Source organism: Molossus molossus, unplaced genomic scaffold, assembly GCF_014108415.1.
Source record: "Molossus molossus isolate mMolMol1 unplaced genomic scaffold, mMolMol1.p scaffold_m16_p_20, whole genome shotgun sequence".
NCBI classification, from domain to species: Eukaryota; Metazoa; Chordata; class Mammalia; order Chiroptera; family Molossidae; genus Molossus; species Molossus molossus.
The window spans coordinates 44,448,344-44,470,526 of NW_023425356.1; the positions used below are offsets into that span (position 1 = coordinate 44,448,344).

General features: G+C 39.7%; 1 protein-coding gene across 2 annotated transcripts in view; it reads left to right on the forward strand.

Moving 5' to 3' along the window:
- The window catches only part of ACBD6 (acyl-CoA binding domain containing 6), a 144,424-nt gene that overhangs the window by 116,787 nt on the left and 5,454 nt on the right, over positions 1 to 22,183 (forward strand). For both annotated transcript variants that reach the window (XM_036273546.1, XM_036273547.1), the window contains one exon: positions 6,450 to 6,480. In XM_036273546.1, the coding sequence (XP_036129439.1) occupies positions 6,450 to 6,480 (31 nt within the window). The remainder of the gene's footprint in view (positions 1 to 6,449; positions 6,481 to 22,183) is intronic.

Sequence of the window (22,183 nt, forward strand, 5' to 3'; positions counted from 1 at the left end):
CTTTATGGCCGGCTATTCTCTGTAGTCTGAAATGTCTGCAACTTGCCACCGCTGTCACAGCTTCTGATCGCTGCTGCTCCTGCTGCTGCCCCCATTCTTTCTTCTAATTGCCATTAAGCTTTGCTGGCCCTCTTACTATTTCTGCTCTTTCACTCCTTGCTTTCCTTCACTTTTCCTTTTCCATGTCTCTTCTGCCTCCTGTAGCATCTCATATTCTTAGGCAAAGACTGGCCTTGAATTGCTTCCTCAAACCAGCAAGAACAATCCTTCGCAGTGAGCCAACGGGTCACAGCATTTTTAATATGGTCCTTAACAGCATTTCCCCCCAGACTCTGGGCCCTATTCCAGGTACTTGAGAAGGCCAGAAATCAAGTCCTTGGATTAGTAAGGTATTACTATATTGGTTTTCCTGCAAGTAGTTTATCCTTTTAGTCTTATTTAAGTTTTATGTTATGCAAACTTTTGTGCTAGATACAAGGGATAAGGGAAATAGGAGTCTATAAAGTTAAACTGTGCCATGGGCCTTACCTTCAAAAGAGCAGGAACACCACATGTTCATTCGATACCCGGTGAAGATGGAGATAGGTGAGAGAAAGCTTAAGTAAGGGTTGTGAAGGCTCGGTTGGTCGGTGCATGCTTTCCTACACCAACAGGTTGTGGGTTCGATTCCAAGTCATGACACATACCTAGGTTGCAGGTTCAGTTGTCCGTCAGGGTACGCACTGGAGGCAACTGATCGAGTTTCTCTCTCTCTCTAAAAATCAATGAAAACATATCCTCAGATGAGGATCAAAACATTTTTTAAAAAGTTATAAAGAAGAGTAACCGCTTTTTAAACCTAATCTCAGAGCAGCGTGGTAGTTGAGAGACCTGCAAGAGTCGGAGCAGGACCAGGTTAGACAGAGAAGAGCTGCCATGGCTCTGTGCCATCCGACGGTGATGGGAAGAATCGTGTAGGGGTCATGGGCACATTTTTCCTTTTCTTATTTGAGAGTCTGAGTTTTAAATTTCCTATATTATGTTGTCCTTTGTGTTCCTTATGTACTTCTATGTATTTGGACAGAAAGGATATGTAGGTATAGTGTGGGGATTGCACATTTATTTCTATGCTTTTGTACTTCAGATTTTTTTTTTTTATTGCTGACTCCATTACAGCTGTCCCCCCATTTCCCTCCCCCCCTCCTTGCCTCCCTTCACCCTGTCCCGGGCCCCTAGGCCTTCACCACATTATTGTCTGTGTCCATGGGCTATGCATATATGCATATATATTCTTTGATTGATCTCTTCCTGTCCTCCCCATCCTCCTCCCCTCTGAGATCTGTCTGTACTTTGAATTTTAAGCATGGTTGAATTTGTCTACATTTTAACTTTATTATGTGATTTTGTTTATTTTTAATTCAACAGAGTATTTTTATTTTACCCTAGCGTATAATCCCTTACAAAGATTTTAAATGTATGACTGATTTTAATTTATTGGAATTGTTTTTGCTGCTGTTTATAACAACTCCATATTTATTAAATTTAAACATTTCTTTTAAGGTAAAACAGAAAGGAAAAGCATAAATAACCATGACAAACAACCCTCTTCTGGTGTGGTCATTTGAAATGAAACAACCAAAAAAAATTTAATCAACTTAAATTTAGAAAAATTAGCTGATATAAGTTGTAAACCAGATGAGTAAAAGCTTTCACTTACTCATTCTTGACATTCAATTCCATTTATTCTTTGTAATATATTTTGAAACAGAATGTTTATAAAGACCAAGGTTTGGGTTCCTATATCCAGTTTTGAGGTTAAGGAAAAAAACATGTTTAGAGTCATATTCCTGCTTTAATCCAAATTCCACTTTGACGTACAAAGAGGAATAACAGAGGTAAAGATTTTGTAGATATAAGATGATGTGTTTTATTAAGAGCATCATAATCATAATAGTAAGAGTATTGTAATATAGTAGTTGATTTAAAATAATTATTAATAATGATTAAAAACTAAACAGGGTTTATATTAGTTTTAATCATTGAGTTCATTGATCAAACATTTCTTGAGTACTTTTTATGTGGTAGGCATACAAAAGATGAATGCAAGAAGAATAATCTACATTTGGGTCCCTAAAGACTACAATTTGATTAGAGAGTAATTTAAAATAATCATCCTTTCTCTGTTTCACTCAAATACCTATTCTCTAGACATATCAAGGTAGTTAGACATATAAACGATTCAGAATTGAGGGACATTGTTGATGTCTTTTTAAAGTACTTCTTTTCTCTAGTGCTCCTGGAAGACAGAATTAGAAGACAGCTTGGTTGTCCCCCTGTCTTTCTGTTCCCCACTTGCCAATCAATTCTGTGACTGGAGTCATGGTTCTTATGCTCCTATCCCTGCTCTAATTGATTTCTAGGTGGACATGCTCTAAGTGCTCTAAGTTGAAAGATCAGAAAATCTCAGTATTTCACATTAAACACTATAACACTTCAGCTCTCAGAGTCTGAACTCAGAAGCCACAAATTAGGCACAGTGATTTGAAGAACATGGCAAATCAGGAGTGGGGCAGGTGAGGTGACCCTGTCATGCTTGGAACTGTAAAGAGCCATTTATAAGGAACCATGATTTTAATTGGTTTGATAAGTTTTTATTGGAAATAGCTAATCGTTGTAATCGCTGAAAAATGTTTGTAAGCATAGAGCTGGTATTCCAGTTCACAGAGAGTTCAAATGAAGAGTAACTTTTCTGTTACCTGCATGCTCAAAGGGTAATGTTCCGATTATTTGAAAAACCTGCCGACAGGTTTGTCCCTCTCTAAAGATGGCAGTTAAATGAGGTGGTACTATACCTTTTGTTTGTTTTTTCCAGTAAGGAGTATGCCTGTAACCTTCAACTCATGTGTCTAGAAAATTTCTTAGAAAAAGAATCATAAAATACATTTGCAAACTTCTAAATTGTTAAATTAGTTTAATCATATTCTATTCTAGAGCCATGGATCTCATAGATAAAGAGGCAGTACATTCTAAGCTTAGAAATAATATTAGAAATTACCCCAAGTTATATTACTAACTCATCATTTTTATCATTACTTCCAATACCTCATAACCAATTTTCTTTAGTGCCACCTTATATAACATAAAAGTTATATTTAATATTAAATTACTGGATAAGAACAAAACCTCTTGTTAGGCACTTGGGAAAATTCATTCCCTCTGATGTAGCTCTGTTATTACTCGTTTAATGCTTCATGCTTCCTTACTGCTGCATTTTAGAACTAACATTGGCAGAGATGGGAGATCAAGTCTGAACTAAAGTACAGTATCAATATCACGATGGTCACATGAAAAGAAATCCAGTAACACTTAGCAGAATTTTCTGTCCATAGAGAACATCTAGGAAGCATGTTATTTCCATGACTGCAACATATATATGAAATCTTGACTTGGAAATTGACTTTTGATTCAGTTTGATAAAATGCAATTAGTACCCAGCTCAGTGGTTAAGTTGATCCATGCACCAAGAGGTCACCAGTTCGATTCCCAATCAGGGCACATGCCCAGGTTGTGGGCCAAATCCCCAGTGTGTGGCATGCAGGAGGCGGCCATTCAGTGTTCTCTCTCATCGATGTTTTTATCCCTCTCTCCCTCTTCCTTCCTCTCTCTCTAAAATTAATCAAAAGAAAAAAATTGTTTTAAAAATGCAATTAGCAATGGGGAAAAAATCAGGACTTGGTTACAGTGTTTGTTATGCACAGAAAACAGCAGTGTTATCAGTGGCGTAATGTTAAAAGGATAAAATAGTATTTCCTCTGTATCAGTTCTGAGCAAAATATTCAATATTTCATATTATATAGTAGAATAAAAAATAAACTTTTTTTTTAAATCCTCACCTGAGGATATTTTTCCATTGATTTTCAGACGGGGGTGGGGGGGTGGGGACTTCAATGTGAGAGCGACACATCGATTGGTTGCCTCCTGAATGACCCCAACCAGGGCTGTGGATCAAACTGCAACTGAGGTACGTGCCCTTGACCGGAATCGAACCCAAGACTCTTTGGTATATGAGTCGATGCTCTAACTGCTGAGCCAAACCGGCCAGGGCAAAATAAATAAAATTCTTATATTTGATAAGGGTGCCCAATCTGGAGATAGAAGAAAACTGAGTCCTTAAGGAAATAATTATTAATAAAATGTGGACATCATCAAAAACAGTAAAGTAAGAAAGGGTTAGGTAGCGCAGAATGCACGTGGGCAGAGACTCTCAAGAGGGACCAACTAGTTCTGCGCACATATAGAAGAAAAAAGGACTAGAAGTCAACTCGAATATTAGTGGTTTTGCACCTGGTTAACTGTAAACTGTCTCCTGTTCATCATTGTCTAGGCCCACGTTGGATTATTTTTTATTTTTATTTTTTTATCCTCACCCGAGGACATTTTTCCATTTTTTGTTCAGGTAGAGTGGGAGGGAGAGAGAGGAACAGAGAGAGAGAGAGAAACATCGATGTGAAAGGAACACATCGAGTGGCTGCCACCCGCACAACCGACCAGGGCCGGGGACAAACTGCAACCGAGATACGCGCCCTTAGCAGGAACCGAACCCGGGTCTCTCAGGACCGCAGGCCGACGCTCTAACCGCTGAGCCAAACCGGCCAGGGCCCACATTGGATTATTACAGCTGGCGTTATACTCACACTATAGGAGATATGTGGGGACTCCAAAAAAAGTTCACATAAAAGACAAAAGGTAATCAAGAGACTAAGTAATAAACCAATGGGGGAAAATTAATATAGTCATTCTTTCATTTCATGAAAGCACACACTGTATGCAAGACACTTTGAGGCCCTGGACAAAAGACGTGTACTTGCCCATAAGACGTTTACAGCCTCGGTAGAAGAGACAGATAAGTATAGAGTATGCTAGACACAGTGGTAGAAAGGAGGGACACCTGACCCCACCTGAGGACTCGGGAGGTTTCCTAAAGAAGTGAACTGAGTCGTACGTGTTGTAAAAGAGAGTTTTTTTTAAACCCAGAGCTTTAAAAGGAAAGTGTAAACCAACACTGGGCTGCCCTGAAAGGATTAGCCAGTCTCAATACCCATGGGGCAGAGATCTCAGCACCAACAACCACCAGGAAAAAAGCGCACTAAAAAATCTGCCTACCAACACAGAGTTTGACAGTTTGTCTTGGCCTGAGCTCCAAGCCCAGTAGTGGGAGGTGGAAAGGGAGAGAGGTTTGCCCTTTTTAAATTTACACTGCTTACATGTTCAAAGATCCCCAAGCTAAGAAATCCGCAGGAGGATCTCAGAGTGCTAAAACCCCTGTGGTGCCTGGTGGAAACAAAGCAAAGTCATGTGGAGGGAAAGACCTTCAGTCCAGGGAACACAGCACAGACTTTTTCACGGATAAAACCCCACTTAAAGTGAGTTTGCAGTCCAAATTATAAAGCAGGACACTGTCGACGAAACGCAGACCTCAGGCAACACAACAAACATCATGTGTCTCATCACCCTGCCTCCTCTCCCTGAACTCAAATCAAAGAAATATAGGGACTATTAGGGACTATAAAATAAGCCTACTTAAAATGCTCAACTATATCAAAGACAAATTTTAAAACAGAGAAAAGAACAAGACACTATCTTTAAAAGATTGCAGGATAGTTTTCCAGCAAACTGAAGAGCATTTATAGATGTGCAAATCCAGATAGGAATTCTGATTAGTAATTGGCAGTCACAAAATTGGGAGAAGGAATCGGTGGGGGGAAGATGGTCTAAGTTTGGGTTGTAAATTGCCTTGCATACTGTATTAGTGAGGACTTTTGTTTGCAAGTGACAAAAAAGATCCCATTCATCTAGGGCATATTTTTTTGTTGGCTCACCTAACCAAGAAAGGCAAGAATATATTCAGAAGGACAAGAACCAGAGACTCAGTCCATCTCGCCGCTGTTTTTTTCTTTGTCAGTACTTCTCACTTCTCTCCTACTGTGGACTGCTTTTCTCCAAGAAGTGGAGAGCATTGCCACTTGCAGTTTTTGACACCTTTTACTTTTCTTTTTTCTTTTCTAAATGGTTGTGAAATATTTAAAATGTGAAATTAACCTTTTAACCATTTTTAAGTAAGCAGGTCACTAGCATTGAGTACATTCACAGTGTTATGCATCTATCACCACTGTTCATCTCCAGAACATTATTGCCATCCCACACTGAAATTCTGTACTCGTTACACAGTAATCCCCTTCCTCTCTTGCCCCACTCCAAGTAACCACTATACTATTCAACATTCTTCTTTTCTCCAAGTTAAAGAGCTTTGTCAGAAGTTACTGTGAGGCTCAAAGAACTGACTTCTTCATTTTCTGTATCCAGTAAACCTATGGAACTTTGTAGTGTTGGATATATTTGCTGTAGTTTGTGTAGTTCCACACTCCTGCAATAACTTAGACTTCTAAATGTATTATTTGTTTCTTTTATAGGACAATGAAGGTCAAACAGCTCTACATTATGGTAAGATGTTTCTAAACTATTAATAATTATTTGAAACTTTTCTCTATATGTTTTGCTCAACTTTTTCTAACCCTGTATGTGCTTAGAAAAATGTCTGGCCACTGGCAGTTACAGTAACTTTTTGTTTAAAAAATAGATTACTAGCCTGGCCGCAGGGCGGTGGCATGGCTCAGTTGGTTGGGCATTGTTCTGTGCATCAAAAGATTACTGATTCAGTTCCTGGTCAGACACATTCCTGAGTTTCTGGCTCAGTCCCTGGTAGGGGGCATGTAAGAGGCAACCAGTCAATATTTTGCTCTCACATAACTGTTTCTCTCTCTCTCCCTCCCTCTCCTTCCCTCTTTCTCTAAAAATCAATAAAATAAAAAATTAAATTAAAAAGATTAATAACCTCTAAAGTTGAAGATATATTAAAATTCTTATGGGCACATTCATGGTAAATTGAGCATTTCAGTACTATCAACAGAAATGAAGTCTCCTTCAAACCCCCTTTGAAAATTTATTGTTTCATTCTTTTTACTGTCAATGACAACTAAAAAGCTAATCACTGTTACTATAGGAGCTAGAATCAATCCTGCATGCAATACTTTCTTGATGTAATTGAAGAAAAATACATTTTATTTTTTAACTCATTTTTCCTACTAATTAGCCTAGTTAAATAATCTTCATTTAAATCATCTATAAAATAGCAGATAATCTGTGAGATGGAAATAACAGGGCTTCAGAGAGCTACTAGGTAAATCCAATGAGATAAAAGATATTGAAGAGTTTTGTAAACAGTAAAGTACTACTAAAAGTATTCTTACTTTTTTTATTTGCATGTGAATATTGTTGAATAAAAGACAGCCATCAAAATTTAAATCAGATGAAGGATCAACTCCCTTCAGACCTTTCGGAAGGGACTGCATTAGGCTGTTCTCTGATTTGGGCAATCCCAGATCCCACTCAGCAGTGAGTAGCCCAGGTGCCCCTGGACAATTTTGTCCACTGCGCAACATTTGCTTGGATGTCAAGACCGCACTGGATTGTCCAGGAGTCTAAATTACTGGGCTCACTGTTATGGAATGCACCAGCCTGATACCAAAGGCTGAAACGTCCTCCAGTGCGTGCCCCAACTCATGACTTTTAGGTAATGTAACCTGGGTACCAAAAACCAGCAGGAAAAAACAAAACAAAACTGTGAGTCAGTCTCACTTTTGAACATATATGCAAAAATCCTAAATAAAATATATTTTAAAAAGAAAGATATGTGCCCTGGCCTGTTTGGCTCAGCGGTTAGAGCAATGGCCTGCGGACCAGAGACTCCTGGGTTCGGTTCCCACTAAGGGCACGCACCTCGGTTACAGTTTGTCCCCGGCCCCAGTTGGGGTCGTGTGGATGGCAACCACTCAATGTGTCTCTCTCACATCAATGTTTCTCTCTCTCTTCCTCCCTTTCTCCCTCCCACTCTATCTGAAGATAAATGCAAAAAAGTCCTTGGGTGAGGATAAAAAAAGAAAGAAAGAAATGTGATGATCAAGTTGAATTTGTCCCAGGAATTCAAAGATGATTTAACATTTAAAAAATGTATTAATGTAATTTTTCCCATTAGCAAATCATGTGAAAAACTACACAGTCAAATCAAATGCAGAAAAGGCATTTGAAGAAATTCAACACTTATTCTAAGAAGCAATATGGAAAAGTGATTAAGATGTGGGGCTCTTTAGAGAAACTTCTGGATTCAAATTTTAGTTCTGCTACTGAACTTGGACAGATCATTTAACTTTAGTGTACCTGATTACTCATGTGAAATAGGGAAAATAACCTCAGATATTTATGAACATATAATGATTTAACCCAGGTAAAGTGCTTAAAACAATGTCTAACTCTATGGTATATACTCAGTAAATGTTAGCTAATATCACTGCTTATGATAAAACTCTTAATAAATAAACTAGGAATGGAAAGAAGATTCTGTGGCCTGAAGCTATATATCCCAAACCTAGTACAAACATTATTATTAAAGATGGAATATTTGAAGTATTTTCTTTAAAATCAGGAACAAGAAAAGGATACCTACCACAACTATGTCTCTTTAATATTGTGTTGAAATTCTAAACTACACAGAAAGAAAAGCAAAAGAATAAAAGGCATGTGAGATGGATAAAAAGAAACAAATCATCGTTAATCTCTAACAAAACAAGCAGCTACGTAGAAATCTAAGATTCTACAGTCAGATCATTAAAACGAATACAACAGTGTTTAGAAAAGATGCTGAGGGGACAAGATCAATTTTTTTAAATTATATTCTTAAACATTAGTATAACAAGGTAGAAAATGAAAAAAATTTAAAGGTATTATTTACAGTAGCAACAAAATCCTAGAACTCATCCTACAAAAAGATATGCAAAACCTTCATAGAAAAAATTACATTACTCTTTTAAACACTTTTTTCCCAATTTTTATTAATTTATTTTTGTTACAGATGTATCTCTCTTTTTGAACACTTTTTAAAAAGACATCAATAGGAGAAACAGTCCATGTTATTGAATGAGAAAACTCAATATCATAATGATGGATTCTCCCCAAACTGAACTACAAATTCAGAATTCTCATAAGAATCCCAGCAGGCTTTTTGTGGACTTTAACAAGCTTGTCCTAAAATGTATATGGAAGAACAAAGAACCAAGAATAACAAAGGCACTTTGAAGAAGAATAAGAGAGGGACTTGTTTTTCTAAATATCAAGATGTTATTTTAAAGCCAAATAATGAAGGCAGAGATTGACTTCTCCCATGGACAGTGTAGGAGGCTCAGTTGACCTGCTTCCCTGTGAAACTAGTGAAAATTATTATTATTATTATTATTTTTAATCCTCAACTGAGGATACTTTTCCATTGATTTTTTAGATAGAGCGGAAGGGAGGGAGGGAGGGAGGGAGAAACATCCATGTGAGAGAGAGACATCGATTGATCGACCCCAACAGGGCAGGGGATGGAACCTGCAACCCAGGTACATGCCCTTGTCTGGGAAGAGAACCTGAGACCCTTTGGTCTGAGGGCTGACGCTCTAACTGTTGAGCCAAACTTGCCAGGGTGAGAAAATTATTTTTTAAAATACAACAATTTAAAGCTTCTGGAAATGGTGTTAAGGACAAATAGCAAGTGATCCTAAGGACAAATAGCAAAAAACATTGAGTCAAAAAAATCTGTGGAGATTTGGAAAGAAGACAGGTGTCTGTGGTATTTGAAACAAGACCACTCCCTTCTTTTCCCTTTCCAGCTTCGCAGGGCGAAGACTGCTCCAGAATGCAGTGCCCAGACACAGGCTCCCTCCCCGCCCAGCTCCCAGCCAGCGCTTCCTTGTGGGCATAGCCGACTTCAGTGCCCTCAGCCTGCCTCCAGCTGTCTTTACTAGGGCTCAGTCCTGGGCAAATGCAGAGACAACACAGAAAACAAAAGTACAAATCATAATTTAAATTATGATGACTACATTGAAGTTATAAACTTCTGTTAAATGAAAGATAACCAAAGTAAAAATACAAGGTACAGACTGGGAGAAGATATTTAAAATAACCTACTTAAGATCACTATTCAGAATATATTAAGAATACCTACCTAGTTAAAGCAAGATAATCAAATAGAAAAATATACTCCAAAATACGAATAGCGAGTTCACAAATGGGAAGAGCCAAATAGCCAATAAACAATGAGAAGCCCGGCTGGTGTGGCTCAGTGGTTTAACGTCGAGCCATGCACCAAGAGGTCGCTGGTTCGATTCCCGTCTGGGTACATGCCCAGGTTGTGGGCCAGATCCCCAGTAGGGGATATGCAGGAGGCGGCCATTTGATATTCTCTCTTATCAATGTTTCTCTCTCTCTCTGCCTTCTCGCTCTAAAATCAATAAAGAAAAAAACTTTTTTTTTAAAACAAGAGATGTTCAGCCTCACTAATAATTGTCTATAGTCTGAGATTATACCCAACTTGCTGGCTAACAAGTTAGCCTGACATAGTTTCATGGATGCTGGCAAAAGACACAGACTCCCAGATCAGAGACAAAAGACTCATTAACGGCACAGCAAGCAGCATGAGGTTCATGTTTGTGTCCTTTATTTACCCTTGAGTCCAGTCACTATGCAGAGAAGCCCAGGTAGATCCTGCACACTCAGTGTGTCAGAGCTTAGGAATCCGGAGCTTAGAGAACTCCAGCCTTTTGTAACGAGCTGCAAGCAGACCTGCCAGCCCCTGCCCTGGAGAACACTCTGTCTGTTACACTGGACAGTAAGCACACCTGCCCTCTGCCCTGGAAGGGAGCACTACCTCGGTTGTCCAAGGCAGCCACCATCCAAACATCCTGGTAAAGATAATTCAGAACAAAGTCTGGCATCGCCTCTGTTAAGAGTTTCAGAAGCATGAAAGTCTCTTGGAAAATTGTCTCCCAACAATAATCAGGGAACACAGTCTAAGACTTTTAGATGTTAATTTCACACTGGTCAGACTAGCAACATGTAGATGTCCACTAATGTCAGCACTAGGATGGAGAACACGAACTGTCATACCCTGCTGATGCAGCCACTTGGAGATCAGTTTGGCGAGATCTAGTAAAATCTACAATCCAGCAAGTCTGCTTCTAGATACATACCCTAGAAATACTACTGAACATGTATATAATGAGACATGATTAAGAACATTTATTGCAGCATTATTTGTGATAACCAAAAATTTTAATCTTTATAGTCCTCTCAATGCTGTACTTAAAATATTTGTTAATTAAAATTACATATATAATATATACACACACACATACATACATACATATTTTCTTACCAAATGTTTTTGAAAGATATACCATTAAAAATGTACATATAGCCGTGGCCGGTTTGGCTCAGCAGTTAGAGCTTCGGCCCACGAACCAATGAGTCTTGGGCTCAATTTCAGTCAAGGGCACCTACCTCGGTTGCAGTTCGTCCTCACCCCTGGTCGGGTCATGTGGGAGGCAACCAATCGATGTGGCTCTATCACATTGATGCTTCTCACTCTCTTTCTCTCTCTCCCTCCCTCCCTCTTTCCCTTCCTCTCTCCCTCTCCCCTCCCCCCCTTCCTCCCACTCTATCTAGTGATAAATGGAAAAATATCCTCGGGTGAGGAATAAAGAAAAAAGTTAATATAAAATACAGTATGCAGGTAAAGTAATTTCTAAGCTCCTATCCTTAAATAGTAGTTATTATGGTCCCTATTTTATAAATGAGGAAAATAAAACCCAAAGAAGTTAATAGACTCACCTAAGGGAACCAGAAATTCAAACCCCTCCCTGGATTTACTAGGAAAGGAGGGAAACGAACGCCTCCCCGTGCCTCCTTCCACGGCACCGCGCTCCGCGCTCCTCAGACATGTTTCTGTGACCGTTCTGCATGTAGCTCTCTGACGTCACCAAGAGCTGGCCATTCTGGACCCGAATTTTCAACCCATAGAAAACCTCTAGACCACTTCCACGGCTGTGATTCACTCTGGGACAACCAGGCAAAAGTCAGACAACCGGAGATAATCAGAAAGGAGAAAGAAGAAACCGTGCACAGTGATTTGAGGCCTTCCGTGAAAAATTCAGGGCAAGCCCTGGCCAGTGTGGCTCAGCGGTTAGAGCATCAGCCTATGGTCCAGAGAGACCCGGGTTCGGTTCCCTCTAAGGGCGCGTACCTCGGTTGCAGTTTGTCCCCAGCCCTGGTTGGGTTGTGCAGGTGACAGCCACTCGATGTGTCCCTTTCACATCGATGTTTCTCTCTCTCCCTCCCTCCCTCCCACTCTGTCTGAACAAAAAAAATGGAAAAATGTCCTCGAGTAAGGATTTAAAAAAAAAAGAAAGAAAAATGCAGGGCTACCCTTTGTTCCTGACTGATGCCTGGCTTCAAGAAGCGAGCTTATTTTACTCCAAAGTGTTCGCAGTAGGGTCCAGCGTTCAGCACTGTGCTTGGAAAGGCAACCCACCAGTGCCTCCGCGCGCCCTGCTGACGCAGCCCGTTCCCATGCCCCTTCCTCCGCTCGCGCAGGGTTGAATGCCGTCTGTGGCGCGTGTTGTTTTCCTTTCATGTCTTCATTCAGAAACTAGAGAAACAGCTCGACTGGACTGAATGTGCCCTTGAGATTGTCAATAAGTCACTCTGTCACCCTTTGTTAACCATTAGAGGTAAATGTCTTTATGGATGGGGGAATGTGTCCATTTAGGGTTAATATATATAAAATACATTTCTGGGTAGCAACAGAGTTGGGATTTTTCAAAAGGTCTTTATGACTGGTTTTAAAATAAACTCTATTTTTTTATGAACTGATACAGATAAGATATTATTACATGAAGGAATTAAGGTGTAGAATAGTATATAGTGTGCTGCTATGAATATATCTATACATGTTTGCTAGTAAGTGCCTAAATTATCTCTGGAAGGATGCACAAAAAACTAATGTTGGTGTCTAAGGGAAGAGGAACTTACACATCTGGAAGGGCTGGAATACAAACATCGGATAAATATGTTTTCCTATCAGCCGTTTAATACCTTCTATATTGGGAACCATATCCATATATTACCTGTTTGAAAAGTACATTTAAATTATTCTAAATCTAAATATTATAGGCTCTGTAAAGGCAGTGAATGTGACTTACTTTCTTAATTATATTTTATTCATGCAACAAATATTTATCGAGCGCCTGCTATTTGCCAGATAAACCAGACCAAACATCCTTTTTAAGGTAAGGGATGCCCCAGACTTTGGGTGTTCTTCACCACCCACCCAATAAACAAGGGCCCTGTAGCCATAGTGGTAAGTGTGTGAGCCAACACTGGATCTAATCTGGGTAAACTATAGACTTGGTTTTCAATGTCAGCAAACCCTGACCACGGTGCTTCTTGAGCCGGAAGGAACTGAGAGCCTGCACATAAGCCAAGACCTTCAAAGGGCTATATCCTCAGTTAAAACAAAATTTTTAATAGGTCAGAAAATGTTCCACTGGTGGAAGAAAGAAAGAAAAAGAAGCTTATCTCCCACAGACCAGAATCTGGGTGGGGGAAGAAAGGCCCACCTCACACAAGTTTGGGGTTTACATTTATAGCCTCTGATTATTTCAGTAGTCCTCAAGTCAAGAAATTAATGTAATAAGTGTACTAGGCTGCTTATCTCTGAGGAACCTAGCAGAAACAATGTAATCTTCTCTTGAAGGACACATCCTCAACCAAGGTGGCACAGAATTTCTACAGAAAGAGGCCCTTCTTAAAATGAACTCACAGTCCAAAATTACAAAATACACTTGAGTGAATGTCAGCAGACATAGGAAAACCACAAGATTAGACTTTGAGGAACTTCAAAAAAACTATGAGAAAGAAATTACCAAAATAAGAGTATATAAAATCAAGGAAGCAAAAACATAAGAACAGCACTCTAAAAAGAAGCAGTTTTCAAAGAACCAAACAGAACTTCAATTAAAAAAATACAGAAATCTTACAATGGGTAGGTTAAAGTTCAGAATTAGCACAAGTTAAAAAATGGTGCACTGAAAGATAATTCTAAAAGGCAGCACAGCCCTGGCCAAAGGTTTGGCTCAGCAGTTAGAGCGTTGGCCTGCGGTCCAGAGAGACCTGGGTTCGGTTTCCGCTAAGGGCACATACCTCGGTTGCAGTTTGTCCCCGGCCCTGATTGGTCGTGCGGGTGGCAGCCAGTCGATGTGTCCCTTTCACTTCAATGTTTCTCTCTCTCTCTCTCTCTCTCCCTCTCTCTCTCTCTCTCTCTCTCTCTCTCTCTCTCTCTCTCCCCTCTCTCCCTCTCTCCCTCCCTCTCCCTCTCCCCCTCTCCCTCCCCCTCTCTCCCCTCTCTCTCCCTCTCTCTCCCTCTCTCTCCCTCTCTTTCCCTCCCTCTCCCTCTCCCTCTCCCTCTCCCTCTCCCTCTCCCTCCCTCCCTCTCCCTCTATCTGAACAAAAAATGGAAAAATGTCCTCAGGTGAGGATAAAAAATAAATAAATAAATAAATAAAAGGCAGCACAGAAAGATAAAGAGATGGAAATGTGAACAGACACTGAGTTTATAAAATGAGAATGTTTGGGGTTTTTTTTTAATCCTCATCCGAGGATATTTTTTCATTTATCTTCAGACAGAGTGAAGGTGGGGGGGACATCAACATGAGAGAGACACATCAACTGGCTGCCTCCCCCGGGGACCCCCTACCAGGGCTGGGAACCAACTGCAAGGAGGGGTGTGCCCTCGACCGGAATCAAACGTGCAGCTCGTGGGTCTGAGGGCCGACTTGTAACCACTGAGCCAAACTAGCCAGGGCACATTCAGTATTTTTTAATAGGAATTCCAAAAGGAGAAATTAGGGAAGGGTCAGTATTTGAGGATATATTTACTGATAATGTTCTTAATTGATAAAACATTGAAATCTTCAGATGCAGGAATTAAGATATCTGATGAAGATAAGATACTCGTCCAGTGAAATTCCATGCAGAATGAGAAAGACCTACGACTAGTCGGAATCTTAAATGAATCTCATAACATGCTGTTGAGTTCAAGGTGCCAGATAGAAAAGAGTGCACACTACATACTTCCCTTTTTATACCAGTCAAAAGAGGGAAATTCATCTCTGCCACAGTAGACAGGATCATTGCTGCCCTAGGGAAATGGGTAGGTAGTACTTGAAGGATTCAACATGGCAGAGGTGCTTCTGATATCTAATAAATAGCTGATTCTTGATCTATGTGCTAGTTAGTTACATGAGTAAGTTTATCTTAAGAAAATTTATATATACATGATTTTGGTACCCTTCTATATGTATTTTATACCCAAATAAAAGATCACACATAAAAAAGAAGTCCAAATCTAGGCTGATATAAAGTGGTGTTACTGTTCTCATATATATTATCTCTTAACCTTTCCAACAAATGCCTGCACTCGGCTTTGTTTTCCTGCATTTACAAATGAAAAACTCGAGTCCAGAGAGGGGAAGTGACCCTGACAGGGTAACACAGTTGTAGGTAGCAGAGGAGATACTTGTTCATTTCCAGTCCTCTTTCCATAATCCCAGGCATAATTACAGTCCTGGTGCCCTTTTAGCAGACATTATTTTGTGGAAGATAAGCTCTTCTAGAAATAAAATTAATGAAAATCCTTTATCATTGGTCACCTCAGTTGGTGAATCAAGGCTATTTTTCAAAACCGTATATGTGAGTAAACATATATATCAATATCTGTGTCTGTCTGTGCGCTTTTATAGTCTTACTTCTGTTCACTGAGAGTTTAGACATTAATAAACATTATCCCTGATTCAGGAATCCTGCCCAAAATTGATCTCGTAAAACAACCTCTATCTCTCTCTCTCAGATTATGTTATTCATTGTAGAAAGAACAAAATAAATATCATATATGTTGTAATCAAGATAATTAAACACTAAAATAATATCATTCATTAGAGGTTTGGCATTACAAATATATAAAACTAAAATATTCTGACAACCAGGAACGTTTCATGAAATTAATATTTTAAGTTAATAATCACTTATAGGAGTGATTTATTTTTAATTTAAATTTCTTTTTTAACCAGATCACTAAACTTTTGCCAGTTTTTCAGCTCATCAAAAGAAGTTTGGCATGTAATAATAATAATAATAAGTACCATTTATTAAGTACCTACCAAATGCCAAGGAATCTGCTGGGCATATTTTATCTTTTTAATTACTTAATACTATTTAACTGTTTTTCTTTTTTTATTTAATAGGTACTTAGTAACTATTTGTTGATTCCATATTATATTAGGACCCTTAACTATTCTTGGAACTTTCATAAAACTATAAGTATTGTTAAACCCAGTGAGTGCAGACAATGTTGGGGATGTCTTGGGGGCTTAGCTATTATTTTTTATGAATTACGGTTTGGCTTGACAGCTGTCCTTGTGTTGACAGCTCTTCTGATTATAGCAGTTGTCAAACTCCATCCTTAAGCAGGTTGTAAATCCTGGCTGCTTCCGATTAAAACTGGGTCAGAGCCAATGGCAGGTTAACTAGAGGCCAGTATTCTACTACTGTACATCCACACTAGTTCTTCGTAAAGGGGCTTTGCATAGCAGCAGACCAAAACCCTTATTTGCCTCTATTTTACTTGGGTGTTTTTGAATCTTCAGATATTGGTCCTCCTGTTATTTTGTAATTAAACATAATCCTTGCTGAAGAGTATATTAGTATAAGTGTGGTCTTCCTTCTAAATGGCCTGTTAGCCTTCCCCTCCTCTCCCTCCACTGGGAATACTAACATCATTGCATCTGTGTCTCCCAGGGGAAATCAAGGCTTTTCCTTGCACGTGCAGTCATGTGATTTCAGAGTGGGCAGGCTTTGTATCCTCATGAGCCCTCGGTCTTCCACGTAAAGCACCATCTGTTCTGTTCCTTCCACGCTGTTACAGGGCAGTGGGAGGAGGCATTAGAGTGAAAATAAATAAAATAAAAAAAGAAAGAAATTCATCATCAAAACCCTGAGGATTAATGGAGTCAGAAGGCTCACTGCTCTGAATGAAAATTCATCTTCACCTGTGCCAGTGTCAGGGCTGCTTCTGCGGCACTTGACAAATAGAGGTGCCCAGGGCACCATAAATTCAGCAACTGTTCTGCTCCCTGTAGACGTGCTCAAGCTTTTCTGAGATGGGCTTATGACTATTTTGTATTTCCCAGCACCTTGTGGGCACCAACATATCCCCTCATTAATTGGGTAAAATGTTAGTCCCTTTTTCATCTTCTTTGCCTTTGTCCATTGTGAGGGGGTGGGCAGCTCGCATGTCTCCAGAAGAGGACTCTGCCTCGTGAATTGTGCTTCGCTGAAGATGCCCAAGCAGAGAAATCAATTAATAGTGAATTCTGAGCAAACACTAAGTTCCCAGCACAGTGCTAGATGAGGAAAGAGTATTTTAAAAAAGCATGACATCAAGTAGCTCACCATCTAATTGGGGGTTCAAAGCCTATTTTTTAACTATTTTGGGGGTACCTATATGTGCTAGGAGGCGCTGCTAACCATAAACATAGTTGATGCCTGTCAACTGAATCTCCCGCCTCATACAGGTATGATTCACCTGTGTGGTTTCCCTGTCCTGTAAGTCAGGCTCTCTCTTCGCTCCCCTGTCTCTCGGCTACACCCTCCTGATTCCTTATGCTCTCATGCCAGCTGCCCTGGCATAAAGCCCAGGCACTTGTTACTAAAACCCCTGCCCTACGGATAGCATATTTCTTACTCAGTGATACTGTTTTGTAACCCTTACATTCTAAACTTAAGTCTCACTTTATAGTTAGACTTCAGCTAAAATTTTATTCACACTTGTTAGGTTAGGGGATTGTTATACAGCCCAGTTAGCCTTTTCTTGGCTGGTTGGCTGTCCTGTAGCTGTGGAACTTGAATTTTTCAACTGTTCCTGGGTTGGTATTCATAGATTATATCACCTCTCACTTCCTCCTACAGCATATGTGAAGTCAACGTGCCTCTGCTTGAGATGGCCGGCTTAGGGATTTCAGCCGAACACACACCTGCTCAGCCTGATCTTCACGCTTAGTATCCCAGGTGGCTGAGTGTGGTCTGACAGGTCACGCTAGTTACTGTCCTACATTGGAGATTTATACGTGGGGAAGCTTATTCCTCTGAACTGCTTTAAAAGTTCCCATTTTCAAACCTAACCAAGTGTTTCTCACAATAAGTTGAGACTGATAGCTGTGGCAAAGCAGGTAAATGATTATTTCTCAAAATAAAAATTCATGTAGCTAGTTCTCCACAGGAGAAATGTCCTCATCTCACAGCTACTTGATACTAAACAGTGTGTCCTTAACTTGATTATATTTTGTAAGAAACCGTGTTCCATTGGAATCTAATCTGGTGTACAGTGATTTATGCTATAATGTTCATCGTATTATTTTGGGAGATAATTTTAAATTCTCAATGGGATGTTACAATTCTAAACACTTCCTGTTGAATCCTGGGCCTTGGTAAATATATCCAGGCTTCTCCTCCTTCTGCATCTGTGCCATACTCCAAACTATGATCTCAGCCCACCAGTACCTGTCCCAGGATTAGAACAGGCAATTCCTGCCTTTCTCTGCTTTGCTTCTACTCCCTATTCATTCAGTCACCAAATAGTTTAACATTTATAATTTTAGTAGCCGTCTAAGAAATCTAACCCCACTGAAGGCAGAGGTAGCGTTCCCAGTTGGTCTGATTTTAGCTCAGAAAAATTTCTGCCCTCCACTTCTGTTCACCTAGAACCACCTCTAACCTGGTACTGTTCCAGAGTTTGGTGCCTGTGTTTGTCAGGATGAGTAATGTAAAGGATCACCAAAGCTGTCCCAAGTTCAGAACTCATGGCTGTTGGCTCTCGCCCACTTCACAGCATGTAGCCAGGGAGCCCTGAGCCCCACCGGGGAAGTGAAGGCAATCAAGGGAGCCAGAGAAACGACTTCGTCTTTACATGAGTACCAACAGAGCAAAAGAAGAAATGTCCTAATAAATCATTTAAAACCAAACTCCCATTGAGTTCTGCCCCCACTTAAAATCTAGCAGATAAAACGAGATTCCAACGAGTGACAAGTCTCTACAGGACACACAGACTGTGTACCTTCAGTGGAGCCACTGAAGAAGAGGCAACCACCATGAAACAGATCAGAAGAAAACTGCTAAGAGTAGCACATTCTTTTTTTTTTATTTTTTATCCTCACCCGAGGACATTTTTTGTTCAGGTAGAGTGGGAGGGAGAGAGAGGAAGAGAGAGAAACATCGATGTGAAAGGGACACATCGAGCGGCTGCCACCCGCACGACCAACCAGGGCCGGGGACAAACTGCAACCAAGGCACATGCCCTTAGCAGGAACCGAACCCGGGTCTCTCGGGACCGCAGGCTGATGCTCTAACCACTGAACCAAACCGGCCAGGGCAAGAGTAGCACATTCTTAAAGTGAGCTAGAGTGATATTTTAGAATAGTTCAGACCCAAGAAGAGTCCTCATTCCAGTGCTCTTTATCATTGACTGATGCTCTTACGAGAAATCGAGAGCAGAGAGCGCCCTCCTGCGTGGCATGCAGTCATGGACTCGGCCACTTCCCTGGAACTTTATTTCAAATTAAGCAAAATCCTTAAACCACTGGAGGGAAAGCAGAAAGCTTTTCTGTTCTCCTCCTGTCCCTGGGCCCAGGCAGATATCCACTGGATTTGGAGGAGGAATAAAAGCAAAATCTGTTTCATCAAGGAGGGACTGTTCTCCAAACCCTGCACAACACAAAGCAGAGATCTCACCACTGGGCAAGGCAGGAGACCATCTCCCCCTCAGGATGTTCTCCCTCATACAAGGCAGAGTCGGGCCGACGTTTGTGGGTGTGCGTACAAGAACACAGAAACCACCACCCCTGAGAGCCTGCCTGGGGCTGAGACCAGCCCAAGAGGACGGAGAGCTCTGTCGCACCCCACCATGAGTTTCATCCTGAATGATAAGCAATAGCAGTCTCAGAGATGGAGGAATAGCCCCAGTGGGAGGAGAGAGAGACCGTCTTTGCGGTAGGCATGCAGGGGAAGGCTGAGGGTGGAGCAAGAAGACTGAAAAAGCCCTTTGGCACCCTGGGCTGCAGAGGTAGCAGTAGCCCACGCATGGAGGAGTTTGAAATGGGGGTACACTCACAAACGTCAAGCCCAGTTCAACTGCTGACCAGATGGCTCATTGCCCACGCTGATGGCATGACGGAAGAGGCCCCTTTTCTGGGGGTAAATACTTTTTTTTTTCTTACTTCAGCCTCCACTGTCCTTCTACACACAATGTTCTGCATTCAATCAAAAATTATGAGACACAAAAAGGTAAGGAAAAAAAACCCTTTGTCAGGCAGTAAATCAGTAATTGATAGAGCAAGTAGATAATAATTCAGCGAGGAAATGAAAGACTTGTACAGTGCTGTCAATCAACTTGACTTAATAGATATCTATAGACCATTCCACCTAATAAATAGAATAACCATTATTTCAAGTACACATGGAATACTGTACCAAGATCAACCATATTCTAGGCGATAAAACAAACTTCAACAAATATTAAAGAAATCATACAAAGTTTGCTGTGACCACTGCAGAATTAAATTAGAAATTAACAGACACACATGTGGAAAATCCCCAATTGTGAGAAACTTAAACACACGTCCAAATAATTCATAGGTCAAAGAAGAAATTTCGAGGGAAATTAGAAAATATTTTAAACTAAATGAAAATGAAAACACCCCATCAAAATGTGTGGGATGCAGCTAAAAGCAGTGCTTAGAGGGAAAGTAAATGCTTTTACTAGAAAAGAATAAAGGTCTCAAAGCAATGATCTAAGATTCTACCTTTAAAATTTCTAGAAAAAGAAGAGCAAATTCAGCCTAAGGTAAGCATAGGAATAAAATAAAGATGAGGGCAGAAATCATTAAAATAGAAAGCCAGAACTATCAAACCATTGAAAAGCTTTGAAAAGGTCAATAAAACTAAAAGACCACTAGGTTGACCAGTTTTTTAAAAGAAAAAACAAATTACCAACTTCAGAAATGAAAGGGAAATAACAACATAGATTCTACAGATACTATGAAGCAAATAAGGGAACATTATGAACAATTTTATGCCAATAAATTAGAAAGGACAAATTTCTGAAAAGGCAAACTATTTCTCTCAAAAAGAAATAGATAACCTAGATAGCCCTATATTTATTAAAGAGATTGAATATGTAGCTAAAAACTTTCCCACAAAAATAATCTTTAGGACCTGATTGCTTCATTGGTAAATTCTAAATGTTTAAGGAACAAATAATACCAATTATACACACAAACTCTTCCAGAAAATAAAAGATGAGGGAACACTGTCCAACTCATTCTATGAGGCCAACATTACCCTAATATCAAAAGCAGAAAATGACCCTAAAGGAAAAGAAAACTATAGGCCAATATCTCTCATGAATATAGATGTAAAAATCTTTAATGTTAGCAAATCAAACCCAGCAATAAACAAGAATAATAAAATAAATTATAATCAAATGTGTTTATCCCAAGAATGCAAGGTTGGTTCAGCAATTGAAAATCTTTGTATTTCACTATATCACCAGATCAAAACCAAAAACTTATAATCATCTCCGCATGTGTAGAAAAAGCAGTTGAAAAATTCAACCTCCCTTTATGATTTAAACACACACACACACACACACACACACAGCAAAATAGGAATAGAAGAGAACTTGCTTACCCTGAGGAAATTGATAGCTTACATTATCCTTAGTGGGGAAAGGCTGAGTGCTATCTTCTGGGAACAAGGCAATGATTTCCATCCTCTCCGCTTTGATTTAACACTATATGGAAATTCTAGCCAGTGAGCAGGCAAAGAAAAGAAATAAACAGCATATAGATTTAAAAGGAAGAAATAAAACTTACTTCATTCACTGATGACATGATCACCTATGTAGTAGACCCCAAAGAATCTATTTTTTAAAACTATTAGAAATAAGTGAATTCAGCAAGTTTGCAGGATACAAAAATCAACCATATTCCTATACACTCATAATGAACAATTGAAAATTGAAAGTTTAAAAACACAAAGTCATTATACAAATATCACTTGTATTTCTTTATGCTTGGCAGTGGACCAATTTGAAATTTTTAAAAATACCATTGACAGTAGCCTCAAAAAATAGGAAATTCCTAGGGATAAATCAAATCAAAATAAG